The sequence below is a fragment of the Mirounga angustirostris genome, unplaced genomic scaffold (genome assembly GCF_029215605.1).
Source record: "Mirounga angustirostris isolate CCGP_5_RB_7025 unplaced genomic scaffold, mMirAng1.0.hap1 SCAF_12, whole genome shotgun sequence".
Classification (NCBI taxonomy): domain Eukaryota; kingdom Metazoa; phylum Chordata; class Mammalia; order Carnivora; family Phocidae; genus Mirounga; species Mirounga angustirostris.
In genome coordinates this window covers 29522476-29541981 of record NW_026991720.1, presented here as the reverse complement: position 1 = coordinate 29541981, position 19506 = coordinate 29522476, and the positions used below count along the sequence as shown (strand labels likewise).

Genomic DNA, 19506 nt, shown 5'->3' with positions numbered 1-19506 from the left:
TGTTAAAAAAAAAAAAAAAAAGCTTCTTCCTGCTAGTCTCATTTACAGGTCTTAAAAGTGAAACAAGACTTCTATTACAGGAAAATGAATGAGTTGGATTGAATGCATTGGACTTCTTTAAATATTAATTAGGATAATAAGCTAAAGGGCACAAAGGAAGAAAACGTGAGAGTTGCCTTGCAAATATTTGCCAAAGATCTAACATCCTGTCATATTTTGCATTTATGTCCCTCCGCTCCTTTAAGAAACCATTTCCCCTTAAGGATAGAGAAAAAACTAAGGGTAGATGCAGGGAGGCGGCTGCGGGATGGGCTAAATGGATGGTAGGGATTAAGGACAGCACTTGTTATGATGAGAACTGGGTGTTATACATAAGTAATGAATCACTAAATTCTACTCCTGACACCAATATTACACTATATGTTAACTAACTAGAATTTACATTAAACTTTGGGGGGAAAAAAAAAGAAATCATTCCCCTTGAAGGGGAACCCTATCTAAGAGTCAGGCTTATCCTTTTTTATTTTATTTTATTTCTTTTAAAGATGATCATTTTCATATGGGGTTTTAACAATTTCAATATAAATTCAAACAATAAACCTGCTTGAAATCAACCCTGGTGTTCAAATAACATCCAAAGATAAGGTGGTGAGGATGGCAGTTTATTTCTTGTACCAAAATGAAGATCTGCTTTGATGCCAGTATAATTACAGTTTAGTGGGTCAGTCTCCTCATTGAAAATATCACTCTGTTCATGCCTTCCTGGCTCCAATCTTCCCTCTGAGATGCTGGCTGCTTACTCGCACTGTTCTAATGTCCTGTCCATTATTCGATTTGATAAACATATATGAAAGCTACAGGCAAGGTGAATAGTTCATACTATCAAGTTGTGTGTAGTGTGATAGCTAGGGCTGGTTATAAAAAAAAATTTATGACTAGGGAAATGCGCTGGGCTTCAAAGGTTGAGAAGCATCTACTAGAGACAGTAAAGGCCCAGTGAAAATGGGTTTGGCAGTCAGAAACATTGAGGTTTGAATCAAAGCTCCACACATTATTGCTGAGTGACTTTGGACAAATTACTGAACCTCTCTGAACCTCATTTATAATTATCTACCTTAGGTGATTGTTGTCAGGTTGAAGAAATGAAAGATCATAGGGAAAATGTTTTATATAATGTAAGAAACATTTATAAGCACTTAGGAAAAGGCAGCAACTGTAAAGTAAAATAGTGAAGCTGTTAAAAATATATTGTACTGGACTGCCACAGTTTGAATAGCATATTCTCCATTCACTAGCTAACTCAGGCAAATCAGCCAATCTGTGCCTCATTTCCTCATCTATATTATGGGAATAACATTATCTATCTCATTAGAATTGTGAAGGAGACAAAATTGATTAATTCATATAAAACTATTTATATAAACTACTTTAACATCATCATCTTTGTCATTATTATGGTTTCAGTCCCCCATGTCACCTTTGCATCATAAGGTTCTTTCCAGCCTCATAACGTAGCCTTTCATCACAGGTATCTATGACTCTTCCTGCCTCAAGCGGAGACCAAATTACTTGGTTCTTCATCAACTTGCTTTACGAGCATTCAAGCAGCCTAATGGAATGCATAAACGGTTCTCAAAATGTGTTCCTAAAAGTCTTTGAGGTCCATGGAATATGATATCCCACCCTACCCAAACCCACAGTCCAGGGATCATCCAGAATCACACAAGTTGGAGACAGGGGAAGATAGTTATTCTCAAATTGTTGTGTAAATGGGACAGCATTCTAAGATTGTGGTTTTTGTTTTGTTTTGTTTTTTAAGATTTTATTTATTTATTTGACAGAGAGAGAGAGAGCACAGCAGGGGGAGAGGCAGGCAGAGGGAGAGGGAGAAGCAGGCTCCCAGCTGAGCCGGGAGCCCGATGCGGGACTCGATCCCAGGACCCTGGGATCATGACCTGAGCCGAAGGCAGACGCTTAACCGACTGAGCCACCCAGGCGCCCCTAAGATTGTGGTTTTAAAAAAGGATTCTGAGAGCAGGGCACCTGGGTGGCTCAGTTGGTTGAGCATCCGACTCTTGGTTCTGGCTCAAATCGTGATCTCGGGGTCATGGGATCAAGCTCTGAGTCAGGCTCCATGCTGAGTGCAGAGTCTGCTTGGGATTCTCTCCCTCTCCCTCTGCCCCTCCCTCTGCTCTCAACCTCTCCCCCTCTCTCTCTAAAATAAATAAATAAAATTAAGAAAAAAAAGGATTCTTAGATTTTTTTAAGTTCAAAATACCTTCTCTGTCCTTTAAACTATAAGTTTCATATAAAATAAGTCCTTGAGTTTATGTTTAAATTATTGTCCAAATATCTTAAATGGTAAAATAAGACTCCAAACCCTTCTGCCATTCTCCTCACTGTATACCAAAATGGAAAGAAGTAAGGTCATGGGCATGCTCCCCTTCTCTGAGTGTGGTTTATTTTCTGCAGCACTTTCTGTTTCCCAGTCATGGACCTCAAGAGTCCATGAAGCCAAGACTTATCCTCCAAAAAGCCAACTAATACATTCGCACAGGTTGTTCCTGTGAAATTCAAAGCTTTAGTTCAGCTTCACACTAAGATTCTGTTTTAATTGGTTTGGAATGGGAGCCAGTCAAGCACTGGTGTGCAGGAGCCCACTCCTGAGAGCCAATTTGTGTGCATCTCTCCCCAACTCTGCATTCAGTGATCCCACTTTGGTAGCCGGAAATCAACCATGCTGCAAGTATTTACCCCACGGAAAGCTTCAAATGCTACAAATCAGGATTTTTTCCTGCTCAGATATCCAGCATATTAGCACCCCATTAAAATGTTTGTTTACGTTCCCTACAAGAAATTAATGCACAGCTAGCATTGAGCACTACTGCAAAGAAAGGAATATATCCAATGAATTAATTCTTCCGGAATCTGAGATGTCTGCGATATCATGGTGGCAGCCTCACTATCTGGTGCCACTAACATGAAATATTTTATACACTCAATGTGGTTCAAAAATATATATATACACACACACACATATGTATGTGTATATATATAAGCTGTAATTTAAATTGACTCAAATTTTTAATGTTAAGAGTTTCCTAATTTTTGAATTAGAAGTTGAATCATAGATTTTAGAATCATAGAATGTGAGTGCTGAAGGGAATTTAAGAAGCAATCTGGTCAACTCTTTCAGAATCCAAACAAAACACAAGAAAACCACTAAGATTATGGAAACCAAGACTCACTTCTACCTGCTACCCTATGTAAAGGTGGTGCTGGGATTTGAATATCTATCTGCTATTTCACCACCTGAATTTCCACATGGGTTTTACGGCAGGTTTGTTTAAAAAGGAAGAGAGAGAGAGAACAAGAGTTCTGTTATAACTTCTTTGTTCTAGTCCCGAAGGGCCCATGACACAAGGCAACAACTTACACTTTCAAATGAAAATGTCAACACATAACCAGGGTGAAATAATTAAATAGCGTACATATTTCCATCCCTCCTCATTTGAGGACAACAAATACTTGTGCTGAAATCATCTCTCATGGAAAGAACGCTTCCCTTCTCACAGGATGTTGAACAATTACCACAGATTAGAGACCTGCTATCACGGTTCCCTAAGCACGTAATCTTGTGCACTGATGAAAAAAATAATACAATACCGGTTGGTCTTTTCACCCATAATAAAAAGAAGATGTAAACACCATACCCATGCAAGAAGCAACAGATTTCTTTTCACTGTTCCACAGTAGCCTAACATCCCCACAATGATAAGGAAACAGCAAACAGCAATCATGACTGGATGGACGACAGGAAAATAAGTCAAGATGACAGCCTCCTCTACCCTGAAAGAACAATGATGTCATATTATACATAAAACATAACCAAAATGCACCAAGGACACAGTACAAGACACAACTGAGATTCCTGTTCCTAATCCTTTAAATCATCATGCCTCAAAGCTCATGACTGTGTAGCTCTTTTCAAAGTCACTGCGCTATCACCGATTTGCTTGCTTGTCTTATTTTTGTTTTGTTTTGTTTAGTTTTTTATACAAGTGGTAGCATTTCTACCTCAACTCATTTAAAATCTCTTATAAGATAGGGGTCCCCAATAAGAAGTCCATCCACTCTTAGCTCTGAAGCCTTAGCCTGAGGGAAAGAAACAGGAATCTTCCTCTTCTCTGACCCGGCCAGCACCTTTTCTGCCCGCCGACCGATCCTCCCCCAAAATGCAAAAGACTGCTGTGTAAAAGGAAATTGGTCTCTATTAAAAGAAAGAGGAAGGGAGGTGATTTCTGTTGGAAAACTGTGAAAAAATCATTAACTAGAACCATACTAGTAAGAGTAATAGTAACAACAAAAATTAGCCCTTACTGTTTACTAAGCTCCACTGTGTTAATGATTTTACAAACATGCACCTCAGTTCATCATTCTCCAGACATTTTAGAGGAATGCATGTGGAGTCCCCATTCAGAGATGAAGAAATGGAGGCTGGGAGAAGTTAAAGTAATTTGCCCCTGTGATATTAGCGGATCAACCTTTTGAAATTTGAGAAGAAAATGGCAATGCTGAGTTTGGTTTCCTTAGCTGAGAGATATGAAGGTAAGAAAGCTGGCAGTAATTTTCTTATAGAAAAGTAGCTATGCTGTCCTTTACGCACAAATATGACGCGGCGGCCACACTGTCCACAGGACAGGCAACTGGTGTTACCATACCCAGAAATGTTCGCTAGGACGAGTGGCATACCTTAAAGAGAATGCTAGAAAATGCAAGTGTCTGTGACAAAGGATTGTGGAAGAGCACTATCATCTAAACCGCTGAGGGCAAAGTTACTTAGAAACTAGGGTCTGAGGAAACCTGATGAAAGAAAGCAGTCATTAATTATAAAGCCTACCTTGTTTCTGCAGTTAAAGTCAGAACATTATTTAGGTAGTCCCTCATCCAAGCAGAAACTGCCAACACACTGATGGACATTAGCTGGAAAGAAAAAAAATACAAATTGTTGATCAAGGATTTATGCAACATTCTCTGCAGGATTAATCATTAAAACAATTAAGGATTTTTTTTGTTACATGATCATTACGCTTTTTCCCAGTTACCGTTTAGAAATTCACTATTGTTATAAATATCTGCCATTTCATTTTGTAATCCTGTCATAGCCACTAAACAGAATGTCACCAAAGGAGGACACAGATAGCTAGACAATTAAATGGCTGATTCTAAGTTCAAGACAAGAATTGCACAAGATGAAGAGGCCACAGAATGACTAAATTATCAGATGTAAAAGATGAGCCTAAAACATGTCATTTATAATAAGCAAGGAAGCAATCAAATCCATACTACTGATGTTGCCAAGAAAGTGACAGGAGAACTTGCAAGGGCTTCCATTGTCTAAAGGTCAAACAGTTTGAGCATCAAAATAATAGTAATAATAACAATAAATGCAATGATTTGAAATATCAAATATGCTAAAATCTGTGAATGGATAATAATACTTAAAACTCACTTGTCACCTTTGTAGGATGGTGGATACTCAACTCATTATTCAGAAAACTGGTAAGAATCCAATTTTTTATCCTACCTTTCCTATACAAACTAAAAAAAAGAGCCAAAGACTTCATGAAAGTTTTTATAAAATTCTGCTAACACATGCAGAAAGCATGAGAATATCACTATTTACAACCCCTACTGAAATAATGGATCTCTAGGCAAAGATCCTCAACGACTACCCAAATTATTAGGTCCATAGTTCTCAGTCCTCTTGTGCATCAAAATCACCTAGGACTCCTTTAAAAAAAGCCAGAACCACTCTGGATGAGCCCAGAACCACCCTGGATCAATTCTTGAAAGTAGGGCCACAGCATGAGAAATGTGTAAGACTACACAGATGTTCTAATGTGCAGTCAGGGCTGAGAACTGCATAGCATGAAAGGCTAACTTCTAGAATGGGGAGATCAGGCTGAAGTAAAATACCAGCCCCCACTGATTAGTTTTAGTATCACAAGGAAAGATAATGTGTTCCCCCAACATCATGCAATCAGAAGTACACAGAGATACCTTTGAAGTATTTTTTCCAAAATGTCAAACCTGCATCTAACCAAGCCTCCAGCTCTAATTATCAGTTTATAGGAAATACAAGGAATAGATTTAAACTTGTTAAATGCCACCATGGGGATGCAATCAGCAAAATCGAGAATATGAAAAATATCACAGGACAAATGATCTGGTTTCTTTAATTAAAAAAACTGGCCAAGTGGAAAAAAAGAGGGAAGGAGAAACTATTATAAATTAAAAGAAATTTAAGAGATGACCCAAATGCAATATGTTGACCTGGTTTGGATCCTGATTCAAACAAAAACAGCTACAGAGAGACCTTTATGAAATGACAGGGGATATTTTCACATGACTGGATACTTTGAAAATGTTAAGAAGTTATTGTTTGAGATACGACAATGGTATGAAGACTTTTTGAAATCTCCTTATATATATGTTTTAAATTGTCCATAATTTAAAAAAAAAAAAACAACTTTTTTTAAAGCAACGTTGTAGAACATGTTCAAAATGAGTCTTCCTAGGAAACTTCAAAAAGTTGAAGGTTAGCTCCTAAGTTCTGAAGGTCTTTCCTATTTAGATGGACAAGTGTGCCTTATACTTATCTTAAGAACTTAATTTGACTTTAATTTGATTTTTAATAATTTCTGGCATCTTAATGAACATCAATTACCATTATGCACTATAGATTTAGCTTTTAAATACTGAAATAATGAATATACAAGGTAGGAATGGGTCTATACTGACTCAAGCAGTGCTCATGAAAATGCTTTCTGGATAAAGACTCTAAGGCAAACAGAACAGGAAGAGCTCTGTGGCCTCTCGTAGGGAAATATGGCTACCTGCTTAAAAATCAGGTAGTGAATTTGCTCATTCTTCATTCAGTGGCAGATATTTATTCAACACCTGCTATTTGCCTCATACCGTCTGTACTAGATTTGGAGACCCGGCAATGAATAAGAGATGCTAGATCTCAGCCTTTGTGAAGCTTCTTGTGGGACACAAGGCAGATAACTACAGACTATAAAAAGTACCACAAAGCACAGAAAAATGAAGTAATCTGTTCAAGGTCATATAGACCCTAAATGGCAGAGCAGAGATTCAAATCCAAGCCTTTGGTCTTTGGAGGTTTAGGCTTAGTCACTAACTACCTTCCAAGTTTAGAAATGAGCATATTAATTTCCACAGGGAGGACACTAGCCTGCACAGCATGCAGGGTTCTTTTTTTAAAAGGGGAGGCATAGGCTGGGGGGTAGTCGCTAGTGGCCAGGTTAAGTCTGAATGTCTTAATTATATTCTTTAGTGAACAGAGTCTCAGGGGTCAATGGCCTGAAACAGAGTAAGAATCCTGGGACGACAGTTCCAAGAAGAGTAAGACTAGTTATTACTATCCTCATTTCCGGTGGGAATAAAAACAGATTATAAACCTGATAAAAGTTACCCAGTGGGTCAGCCACAGTTTATTAATCATGCTTCTAGCTTCTGAATTTGATGCCTAGAGTTGCCTGCCTTGTCAAACAATGGTTTCTAGTTTTAAAAGCTACAAAATTCGAGATTACCAAAGAAAATAAAGCAAGCGCGTTAGCTTTCATTCCATGTTGTTGAAAATGCAAAAGGGAGAATAGGATTTAAAATACAAAATTTCTTATTCTAAATACAATTTTCAAATTTAACCCATGGCTCTCGACACCAGCCAATCGGGTGGTTCTGTTCTATATGTTCAAGCTGGATACACCTTGGTCTGAACAAACTGATAATGTGCCCAAGCCACCTTGCCTTGGCTGCCTGCCCTCTACCACCATTGGGAGGAGTCCTTCTCCCAGGTTCACACTTCTCATTTTCAAATACAAACCAACCAATCCAGACCCCACACCCCAACCACCTCCTTTATTGCGCGCTCTCACCCTGGGCCACTCCACACCTGCCGTGATCACCCCAAGGTCTAGGTGCCAGACAAGCAAGGACAGCCCCTGTACTCCAGAGGCTGCTGAAAGTATTTAAACTAGCCAATCCAAAACCTACTTCTTTGTCCGGCCTGTTCCTTGTTGATGTAGCCACAGTAAAAGTACTGCCCAGTCCCTCTCTTTCTCTCTGCCTTGAGATGGACCCCAGTGCTTCCCCTCTTGGCCCTCGTGATGAGACATGTACTCTCTCTCTCTCGTGATCTGTGAGTATAATAAACTATCTTTTCAATGGCAGTCACCTGATCTGTTGGCTTCTCCATACCTAAATAATAATAGAACCTATTAAAACACACAGGGCTGGAATGAGATCTTGCCATTTGCAACGACATGGATGGAACTGGAGGGTATTACGTTGAGCGAAATAAGTCAAACAGAGAAAGACATGTATCATATGACCTCACTGATATGAGGAATTCTTAATCGCAGGAAACAAACTGAGGGTTGCTGGAGTGGGGGGTGGGGTGGGAGGGATGGGGTGACTAGGTGATAGACACTGGGGAGGGTATGTACTCTGGTAAGCGCTGTGAATTGTGCAAGACTGTTAAATCTCAGATCTGTACCTCTGAAACAAATAATGCAATATATGTTAAGAAAAAAAAAAGAAGAAGAAGGAGAAGAAGAAGAAGAAGGTAGCAGGAGGGGAAGAATGAAGCGGGGGAAATCGGAGGGGTAGATGAACCATGAGAGACGATGGACTCTGAAAAACAAACTGAGGGTTCTAGAGGGGATGGGGGTGGGAGGATGGGTTAGCCTGGTAATGAGTATTGAGGAGGGCACATTCTGCATGGAGCACTGGGTGTTATGCACAATGAATCATGGAACACTACTTCTAAAACTAATGATGTAATGTATCGGGATTAACATAAGAATAAAAAAAAAGAAAACTACGTGGGCAATTAAAAAAAAAAAAACAAAAAAACACACAGGGCTAGCAGGGGGCCCTGGACCACGTGATTAAATCTGAGCCTACATGTTCTCCCTCTACTTGGCTGTATGTGGACCTTTAAATACCTTGTAAGTTTCATGGGGGGGGGGGACAGGAATGTCTATTAATGTGATATTTTATTTAATTACCTCAAATTCTTGCACAATTATAAATAATTATCATTCTTTAAAGTAATAACTGATCAGTAATAACTGATCTTAGTTTCTCCATCCTCTAATTTCTTCTAGGCTGTTTAGCCAATTTTCAATATCATAGCTCTGAGACAGGTATCAATAAATTATAAGTTTCTTCATTTTGGTATAGTCTATTATAATCAGTGGTCATTTATACACTGTTCTTCTGTTTATAACAAGAAATGTGTAATTCTTTTAAGTGGTATATTCCAAAACATTTCTAGTAGCATAGAATGGCTAAGTGCATGGGCTTTGAGGTAATTCTTCCATTCAAAAAATATGTATTGATCAACTGCTCTTGGCCAGGTCCTCTGAGATGTGCTGGAGATACACGGATAATGGTATGGCAGTTAATAGGCACCATCTCTAGTCTATGGTGAAATTTACTAAGAGGACACACATTAATCAGCCCATCAAAGATATAAATGTGTAACTGCAAACGGTAGTAAGCACTGGGAAGGAATAATACAAGTTGTTCTAAGCCTCTTTTTTGTGGTGCCTGACCTATTCCATGGAGTCAAAGGGACTTCTCAGAGAGGAAGCTCTGAAGGGTAATTACCAAGTTCATTAGGGAAAGCGTGGTTGAAAAAGTACATTCCAGTCGGAAAGAAAAGCAAAGATCCCAGGATGGAAGGCAGCAGGACATGTTCAAGGAAGGGAAACTGGCATGTGGTGAGAATGAAAGGCCAAGCAGGGACCAGATAACACAGTCTTAGAGGACATTAAAGGCATATGGGCTTGGCCATAATGACTGTAAGAAACCACCAAAGCCAAAAACCTTGGTTGGAATTCCACCTCTGCCCCTTAATTAGCTATATGACTTTGGGTATCATTGAATCTGTCCTAAGCCTGTTTCCTCACATACAAACTGTTATGATAATAAGCCCGGCTTCACAGAGGATTTATGTGATGAAAAGACAGAGTAGGGTTCTTCTGCATATTACGGACTACTACTTCAAGTCTCTTTTGACCTCAGGGCTTTCTCTTAATCTTTCTCAGTCAGCTTAAGAGACAAGATGACTCCTAAATCAGTTCAGAAATGGAATCTTCAGATATTTGAAGGTCCAGTGGGTGGATAAGGGATAAAGCTCTGTGATATAGCTACCTCTTGCATTTGCATGGCCCTTCCTAGTTTTGACATCTCTGAAACTGAACGCATTTCCATTCCTCTCAAAACCTGTGTGTCCCTCCCACTGCATTTCCTATCTCGGTAAATGGTAGAATCAACGCCTCAATCACAGAAACTGGCAACTTGGCAGGCAGCCTAAACCTCTCCCTCTTCCTCAGTCCTACATCTAATTACTTTCAAGTCCTCCAGATTGTTCCCCCACCACGGCTGGTGAATTCCTCCCCGCTTCCTGCCACTTCTGGCTAGTTCAGGCCCTCAGTCTCTTGCCAGGTAATTGCAATCACCTTCTAATGAACTCTCTGGCTCACAGATTCCACCTCACATTCACCCTTCAATAGCTTTAGGAAACACAGATGGAGTTCTTCTGCTCATACAGCTTCCCCAGCTGCCCCTAGGGCGCCTGCCCAGCTCTCACTTCCACTACCCCCAACTCTCTCCTAGAGAGTCAAGTTTAAATGCTTCAGCAGGGCACAGAGGCCCTCTTCAATCACCTTGAAGCTGTCTCCTCAGTCTGTTCCCTGCCAGCACGTTCTCACGCGCATTCTGTACCCAGATGACAAAAAGCTGCTGCGCTTCTCCAACATGCACCATGCAGAGCCCCCCAAGACCCTGTGTCTTTCCCCATGCAGTTCCCTCTGCCTGGGTTGCACCCTGCCCCAGGCTTTCCATCCTCAGGAGCAGAGCAGGGCAGCCCTACCCTTCAAGGCCAGCTCAAATAGCTAGCATGTAAAGATCTTCTCCCAACTCCCTTCTTACCCACAGCCAGGGCTCTTGGACAGACTTCACAGAGCCATTATCAATTGCTTTCTATTTTCACCCACCCATCTCACTCCACAGACCACTGTCTACAGCCCTATCACATAGAAGAGTACCAGGCCCAGCAGGGAGGCCCAAGAGATATTCGATGAATGAATGAGAAAATAATTAAATTAAAGAGAAATGATTTCAACTTGCTAGATGAGCTCTAAGAGAACATTAGCAAAATTAGGGGATGCTTTAAGAAGAGCTAAGCTTTGTACCACTGGAAGTTTTCCAGGAGAGAGATGCTTGCTGAGTTACAAGATCAAAGATTTATACATCAGGTCAGAGGCTGGTTTAAGTGTTCTCAAATGTCCTTTAAACTACAAACTTCTACTTGACTCTACTGTTCTTTTGCACAGTAGTTACCCAAGCATTGTAGTCGTGCCCAGAACATTAGTCAAAATAAATAATATCAATCCAAAGCCTTATCTTATGGCGAACAATCAACTCTGAGACTAAACTGGTTTTTATTATGACATTATTTCCAGCTGCATTAAATGTATGAGAACAGTTTCATTCTCAAGGAGTGATGTTACTCACCGGGGCTGAGAAAATCAGAGCAGTAACAACATACAGAGTGCAAGCTATAGCAAGAAACTAAGCTAAAATGAGATGAGATCACTTCAATACTAAGATCACATCAATACTTGATGCTATTAAATCTAGAAGCACAAATTATGCAAGCCACTCAGGACTCCTTACTAATAATGGTATTTTCTACTAATTTCCAACTTAAAATAAAATAATTCTTCAATTATCATTCATTGTGATTAAATGATTAGGAACACTGCGGTTATCATATGTAACTGGGCATATAACTCCTTATTACATTTTCTCCAGTATTGCAGAATATTGTTTGTAGTTCAAGAAAACGTTTAGAAAATAAAACAAATATTACTTTAGAGAAATATATTTAATATAATACTTAGCAGGACATTTGCTACATTCCGTCTTGCAAAACATTTAGAAAATGCTAGCTCTCAACAAATATTTGTACATATGAAATTTGCTGTGTTGGAGACATAGTCTGGTTTTGCTCAAATCTAATTATGTAAAAATAAGGATTGAATCAAGTTGTTTTCCAAATCAGAATTTTATGTGTGTGCACATTCCCTAAACTTGTCATGAAACGTATGCCTATAGCTTCCACCAAATAGCAAGGGCATAGTCACAAAAGAGACTTTTAAGTCCTTCAATTCTCTGCCATCCATAACATATAGTCTCATATAAGGTAACAGTGACACCAATAATTTCTATTCAAGGCTGACAGATGTTTAAAACCACCTACCTGGACTTTCCTTTTTATGTCAAATCTGGTAGCAAAGAGCAGAATGCAGAAGAGAGATGGGGAACTTAGTTACAGTTCTAACTCTACAGAGACCTTGGACGAGTAATTCAAACTTCTGGAACATCTGCTCATTCTGAAAATGAAGAATTGGACTAGGTGCTTTTAAAATTCCTTTTTGTCTTAAAAAAAAGGGGGGGATTCAAGTTGTGATTTATTGAGATATAAAGGTAAATCAATTCTTAATTAGTTGGAGGCTGGCAGCCCAATGTCAGTACTGCTTGGCTCTGCAGCAGGGATGTGTCCCAGAGAATCCCCCGTGCCCTTCTCCAAAGAGTGGTCCTTATGAACCATGTGATGGCTCATCTTTGCTCAAAAGGGGCCACACTGTATAAAAAGAATGTATCAGCTTTGCCCCTGAGACTAAAGTTTATATAAAGTTTATTTTTAAAAAGCGCTAACATTTGGGGTACCTGGGTGGTGCAGTCGGCTGAGCATCCTACTCTTGATTTCAGCTCAGGTCATGATCTCAGGGTCATGGGATCCAGCCCTGCGTCAGGGCTCCGTGCTCACTGTAGAGTCTGCTTGAGATTCTTTCTCCTTCTCCCTCTGCCCCTCCCACTCCTGCACGCACGCGTGCTCTCGCTTTCTCTCAATAAAATAAATAAATCTTAAAAAAAAAAAAAGCACTAACATTTGTTGGAAGTCTCTCCCTTATTCCTTAGAATTAAAGAAAACTTCAATGACTTTCAGAGTATAAAGTTAGGGGCATCAATGTAAAAAGTCATATTTTTATATGACTAAATAAATGGCATGTGAAGACGAATGTCCACTTGCCAAGATCTCGTTAGGATCTGCCATGAGTCAAATAGCTAAGGTTCACTACCTATGGCCAAGGAAAAAGAAACAGAACATTGGCCTTCTGCTGTTTCATTTGCCCTGCATATATCCCAAAGTGTGAACTAGATTCCCCGTCCACTTTTTAGGTTTTCTTCTATACGTTTCTTTTCCTAGCTCATTAGAGAAGTTTATCTCTATTGCTACTTTCTTTAGTAATGGTAGGTGAAAAGCAATGGCTCTTATAGAACTTAAAAACTAAATATGGGATATTATATTTTTAGAAAATAATAAACAAACATATTTGATAAATGTTAAGTGTTCATCAACTGCAGGAACTTCCAAAAACAACCATATTTATCCATATATGTAATAGCAGAAAATTACCATCTATGAATGGCAAGGATTCATATCATAAAGCCACAGAAGCTGTCTTTTAAATGGAGGAAAGCTTTTGTTTACTTAAATAATATGCCATTTCAACAGTAAAAGTGGGATAAATCTGAAGTAAAAACAACTCATTTCCTTGCTTCTTTGTGGCCAGAATGTGAATCATGGTTTCAAAAGAGTTCTCAGGGCGGTGTACTCACGTGCAGCGCATCCCCAGTGACTTCTCCCTTGACAAACCCACAACACCCATGAGAAACCTAGAAGGTCCAATATCTGTGTGCCAACTCCAGTTCAGCTGTACTGGGGTCAGGCTTCTTCAAAACATGCGAGAGCCACTCAACAGAGGGCAAATCAAGATGACTGGATCCATAGCAATGGAGAAAAAGCAGTGCATTTGTGATCTACTTGCTTCCTCTTAGGTCTATGCCTCATATTTAAAAACACACTCAAAAAACAAAAAACAAACAAACAAAAAAAAACCACTCTGTTTAATTTTCAGCTCTCAGAACAGCAAAACAAAACTGTATAGGTCCTCAGTTAAAATTTAGTTTTCTTTTCCCTAACATCCTTTTCGGTAGAGAAAGGGAGATGGTACCAATATAGTAGAAAAGAGATAGGGAAAAAAGAATTTCAAAATGTCAAGTGAGGAGTAAAAGGCTACAGCTTTTGATCCTAGAGGTTACGAGGGTAGGTTTCTCAGTCTTGCCAAACTAGAGGCAAGAACAATCCCTCTCCATATTCTGAATGTGAAGTCTATTTAAGAAGCTGGGCTTACATGCTCCACTGGTTTATTCTGCTTCTGATTACAATGATTACAATGAGAGCTCAAAGCAAGGACTGCTTCCTTGTTCTTCAACATGTGGCACTCAGACCCCCAACATCACAGAGGAACTTTTTAGAAAAGCAGACTTCCAGGCCCAACTGCAGAGGTCCTGAATCAGAATCTGCATTCTGACAAGATGCCCAAGTGATTGGTTTGAGAAGCACTGCACTAGGGGACTTGGAATGAGGAGGTGGACAGCTAATCCCTTCCTACGGAGGGTGTCTGCCTCTTCACTGCAAGTAAATTCACCACCGTGTCCAGCAGGTCAACTTCTATCAAACCTTGGAGGAAAAAAATTTGAACCGTGATTCCCTGTTCTGCCACTTGCTAAAGTTACTGAGCTTCTCCAAGTGACCTCTCTTTACCCCAAAAAACAAACAAACAATTTTCCAGGGCTGTTATGAGAATTAGATGCATGAGTAGTGCAAGAAAGCCCAGGAATGTGCCTAGCACAAGGTTGAAAACTACATCTGACTCAGTAAGGAAATATAGCATCTGCAAACATTGTTTTAACACTGAAAGAATAACGCTAATTCTCCCAAAGTTAGATACACATTTCATACAATTCCAACAAAAATCCCAACAGATATTTTTAATTATATAAAATAAGCTTTAAGTCCATAGGGAAAAAGAAACCCTAATGAAAACAAGAAAGGTGGGTGCTTTGAAAGCACAGAGAATATGAAAGAATATTTAAAATCCCAGAGAAAAATTCTATTAAAAACAGCATATGAAAATTTGTTTAACTATTGTGTAGTAACAGTATAAATGAAATCAACGGGCAAACAATAAGGCGAACCTATATAGTAAATATGAAATATTTAATGAATATGAATTATGAAATGAAATAATATATAAGAAATATATATAGGTCTAAAGAAAATTATGCTCATGCTCAACTGCGAGGGGAGGGGAAAAAAAACAAAGCAACAGTGAAATAATATTTTAAACCTTTCCAACTGACAAAAATTAAAAGGTGCCAGTACACCAACAAGATCCAACAAATACGTGTGCGCATATAATGAGGTGTATTTATGTTCTTCTTCCTAAGGAATAGATTCCCAGGACAGGATTTCTGGGTCAAAGAAATGTAGCAGTGTTAGTGATATTAATCACAACAATAACAATTACTGCTATTACTAACACAGAGGTTCCTTTGACTAAGCAACCCACCTCCTGATAATCTACTTGAGCATCATTACTATAGTAATGAGTGGTAACCACCGCAAATACTACCATCTACTGTTACTACTGCCACATAGAGAACACTGTTATGTGCAACTGTTTCAAGCACTTTGCATGTATTAACTCGAATTCTCACAACAGCTCTAAAAAAGAGGAACTTTCATCCTTACTTCACAGACTAGGAAACTGAAGCACTATATGTGCCTGGCCTATGTAAGAACTATATAAAGATTAGCTACTTTGTTATTGTCGATATCACATATCCTCCAATGTAGCAATCTCACTCCTGTGACTAAATGAGAAAAATAATTTAACAAAAAAATATTGTGAATGTACATATAAATGTACATGAGTGGGTATATGTGGATAGGTATGAGTAAATAAATATTTGTATGAAATAAAGAAAAATACAGAGGGATCCACACGTGGCGGTTAGCGTGGATTATTTTGTTGGAGGTGAAGGTGGCAGAAGAAGAGGGCTGGAGAAAGGGGAAATGGATCTTAATAAATAAATATGTCAGAACATGCACACAGAAAGTGAGAAAGTTGAAGTACAGGATAACAACAAAGACAGAACATTTTATATTCTTTGGGGATAGAACAAGCCCTGGAGGAATTCAAGGAATAAGTTTTTATAAGCAAATTCATTACTCAGAAGAGCAATATTTTTGTTAAATGACTGGGGTTCCCCCGACCCCCACATAATACAGATTATTAAGAAAATCCAAATCAGTATTCTTTGGGCAGCATCAGCAAAAATCCTAGTAATTCCAAGATTGAGAACTCCGTAATTATCCATGTAAAGGCATTATTTAGGAGCAAGAAAACTGAGTGGGGCTACTGATCCTGTCGCCATTGGGCCATTTAACCTCTGGCCAGTCACTAACCTACACTTAGTTTTCTCATCCACAAAGTAAGGAAGTTCAACAGGTCATAAATCCCCCTTTAGCTGTAAAAATGTGATGATTCTAGAATTAAAAAGCATAAAGTAGAAGAGTGAAAAACTAGTAAATATAAGTGATATTCTACATTAAAAAAAAAACAAAGTTCAGGGGCGCCTGGGTGGCTCAGTTGTTAGGCATCTGCCTTCGGCTCGGGTCATGATCCCAGAGTCCTGGGATTGAGCCCCGCATCTGGCTCCCTGCTCAGCGGGAAGCCTGCTTCTCCCTCTCCCACTCCCCCTGCTTGTGTTCCCTCTCTTGCTGTGTCTCTCTCTGTCAAATAAATAAATAAATAAAATCTTTAAAAAAAAAAAAAAGTTCAAAATCTTAACCTTATAGCTAAGCAGGTAATTTAATGACCCATTGAAAAAGGTACATATTTAGAATCAAAAACTGCAATAAGATCACTTAGTGATTTTACATTTCCAAGTAGTGAATTTAACTATTTGATGCTTTTTAATTTTCATGTAGAGAAAAAAATGCTGCCAGTTTAGGTATCTTTCAGATTACTCACTGAAGTTAAGTCTTAATTTGTCACTTTAAAATGCAGCCACCCATAGGGACTAGTTCAAACCAAAATGTCATCCTCTAGAGAACACATGTACCTCTTATGAAAAGAGGCTGGCAAATGGCAGCCAGTCAGCCAGATAAGTAAATCACACATGAAAATTCTAATAGAAAATGATGAATATAATTATTAATAGAACACAAAATTGGCAAAAACGATCCACTTAAGCATGACAGCTTCTCGAAGCAACAAAGTTTTAATTTTTATATTTTCCTCATAAGTTTTATAAATAATAATGTGATTATTAATAACACTTAATGAAAATTTATGCCTGGGTGCAAAAGCATAGAAAGTCACTAGGTCATACAGCATAAAGATTTCCATGAGCTTGTTAAATTTTATGTATTTTATTTCCTTAAATGGTTATGGGATTTTCCAAAAGCATACACAAAATTCCTAAAACTTGGCCAACTTAGAAATAGTTACATGAAAACCACCTTTTCAGGCTGCATGGAATCTCCTAGAAAAATTTACCCAGTCTTTTGATAGGATATCTGTGTATGAATTCCTACAAAAACAGAGTAAGACTGCTTGCCCCAACCAGATTTATAGGCCAGTATGAGGTAAGGAAACAATTTATGGCTTGGACAGTTATCTGAAATTCCTGAAAACAAGCAGTTCCCTAAGTAGTATGTCATAATTTTTTTATCTACAAGCACAAGCACGTGCATTTATTTATATCCCTAGATTAACTTCAAGTCTAATTTTACTGCCACCAGTATCCAGGCGTCGATTTCTTTTTTTCGAATTACGAATGGCACTTGAGCTAGATCAAAGGCATTTTAAGGTCAAAACTTACTTCTCTGAAAAGTAGACGGTGCGATCCTGTGTAATTAATTAATGCTTAGCCATGCCCTTCGGCGCATTAAGTGGTGGCTGTAGGAAACCAAGTCCAGCCGTCCCCACCTGTTGGTGCAGTGGAACCGTTCGACTTACCCAAAAGAGCATATTGAGGGCATAGAGGAGGCAGCGCAGGCACTTCACGGAATCTTCTCTGGCCATTGTGAGCCCCGAAAGGGAAAAGCCCCATCCTTTCACCACATCCTACTTCCACCGGCAAAGTAGCAGCGATCTGCAGGGGCAGGGAGAACAGGGGACTTACCACCGCGCTCCACACCCCCAGCCCATCCCTCCCCTGCCGGCCCTCCGCTCGGTCCCGAGTCTGGTCCGAAGCCTATAGGTCAATGGAGACATCGCCTCCTCGAAGATCAGGTCTTAAAGTTGTAATTGTAACCTAAACTCCCCTAAAGTCCAGACCCACTTCAGATAACACCTGCTGAGAAGAGAAAAGATTGACTCCCGGATGAATGAAGGCACACAGTAAACTCCCGTCCTTGGGGACCCGCGGCGGTGTCCTCTGCATTCTGATGAGGCGCTCTTTAAAACCTCCCTCAGTCCACGCCCCTCCTCGGGGACAGCTCAGCTCGGAACTGTCCCGAAGGTTGGAAACCACACTACCCCCGGGAGACGTCAGAGGCGCCGCCGGCGAGTCCGTGCCTGCAAGTGTCCCCCTCATGAGGACAGCTCCTGGCCCCCCCAACTCCGCACCCCCCACCCCATCCGCAGTTCGAGTGTGAACACCGGGCACTGGGGGGCGCGGCGCTGAGCTGGGATTCCGCCCGGCGACTAGGGTTTCTTTGGGAGAACGTGAGAAATGGAGCTTCGGCCCGGAATGATGGATTAGCCCGGGGCGGGGGCGGGGGCGGGAGGGGCGCAGGGGAATTAGGGCCGGTGCAGCTGTGCAGACGCCGGGTTAGTCACTCACGTCCCCCTCCCCCGGCCCCGGCCGCTGCCGCGACCCCGCGCTCCCGGCCGCCCGAGCAGCACAAAGCCGAGCGCGGTCCCCCGCCCCGCCACCGCGTCCGCGTCCGCGTCCGCGCGCCCCCGGCAGGGCGCGGGGGGAAGCGCCGGCGGCGGGGAGCCCCACCGCCAGCCTCTAAGTAGTTGAGCACACAGCGCCGAGGACAGCCGCCGGCGGGCTGGCGGGACAGCCGGCTGGAAAGACTGGAGACGTGCGGCCACTCACCGTCGGCGCTGGGCTCCGTGCCCCACTCCCGCCGGGGGACGGTCGGGGACGCACTGCGGGGGCTCATCAGGGCAGGGACGCTCCTCCCGGAGAGCCGAAGGGCTGCATTGCCTCAAGCAGGAGACGCTTCCTTCTCTTCCTCTCCCCCCGCCGCCGCCGTCGCCGCCTCCTGGGAAAAAGAAAAAAAAAAGAGTCCTGGGCAGCAGTTGCTGGAAAGTCTCTGTTAAGCCACCTCCCAGCGCCGCTGTCCCTCCCAAGTCCTCGCCAAGTCCGGACGAGGCAGCGGCGGCAGCCAGGGCCAGCTGCACAAACTCTCAGCGCATGCTCCGGCCTCTGGCTGCCCGGGTTGGATCCGAGTGGGTGTTTCTTCTCCCTTCACCC

General features: G+C 40.9%; 1 protein-coding gene across 8 annotated transcripts in view; it reads right to left on the bottom strand.

Moving 5' to 3' along the window:
- The window catches only part of TSPAN12 (tetraspanin 12), a 290076-nt gene that overhangs the window by 270407 nt on the left and 163 nt on the right, over positions 1-19506 (bottom strand). The window contains exons 2-5 of one of the 8 annotated variants that reach the window (XM_045864349.3): positions 19126-19294; positions 18036-18171; positions 4901-4983; positions 3714-3849 (exon numbers count right to left, since the gene is read on the bottom strand). In XM_045864349.3, coding sequence (XP_045720305.1) covers positions 3714-3849; positions 4901-4983; positions 18036-18101 — 285 coding nt within the window. In that variant the 5' untranslated portion in view covers positions 18102-18171; positions 19126-19294. Of the gene's footprint in view, positions 1-3713; positions 3850-4900; positions 4984-18035; positions 18172-18360; positions 18826-19125; positions 19406-19506 lie in introns of those variants that run through there. The other 7 variants (XM_064575014.1, XM_064575015.1, XM_064575016.1 and 4 more) reach the window with 7 other exon arrangements.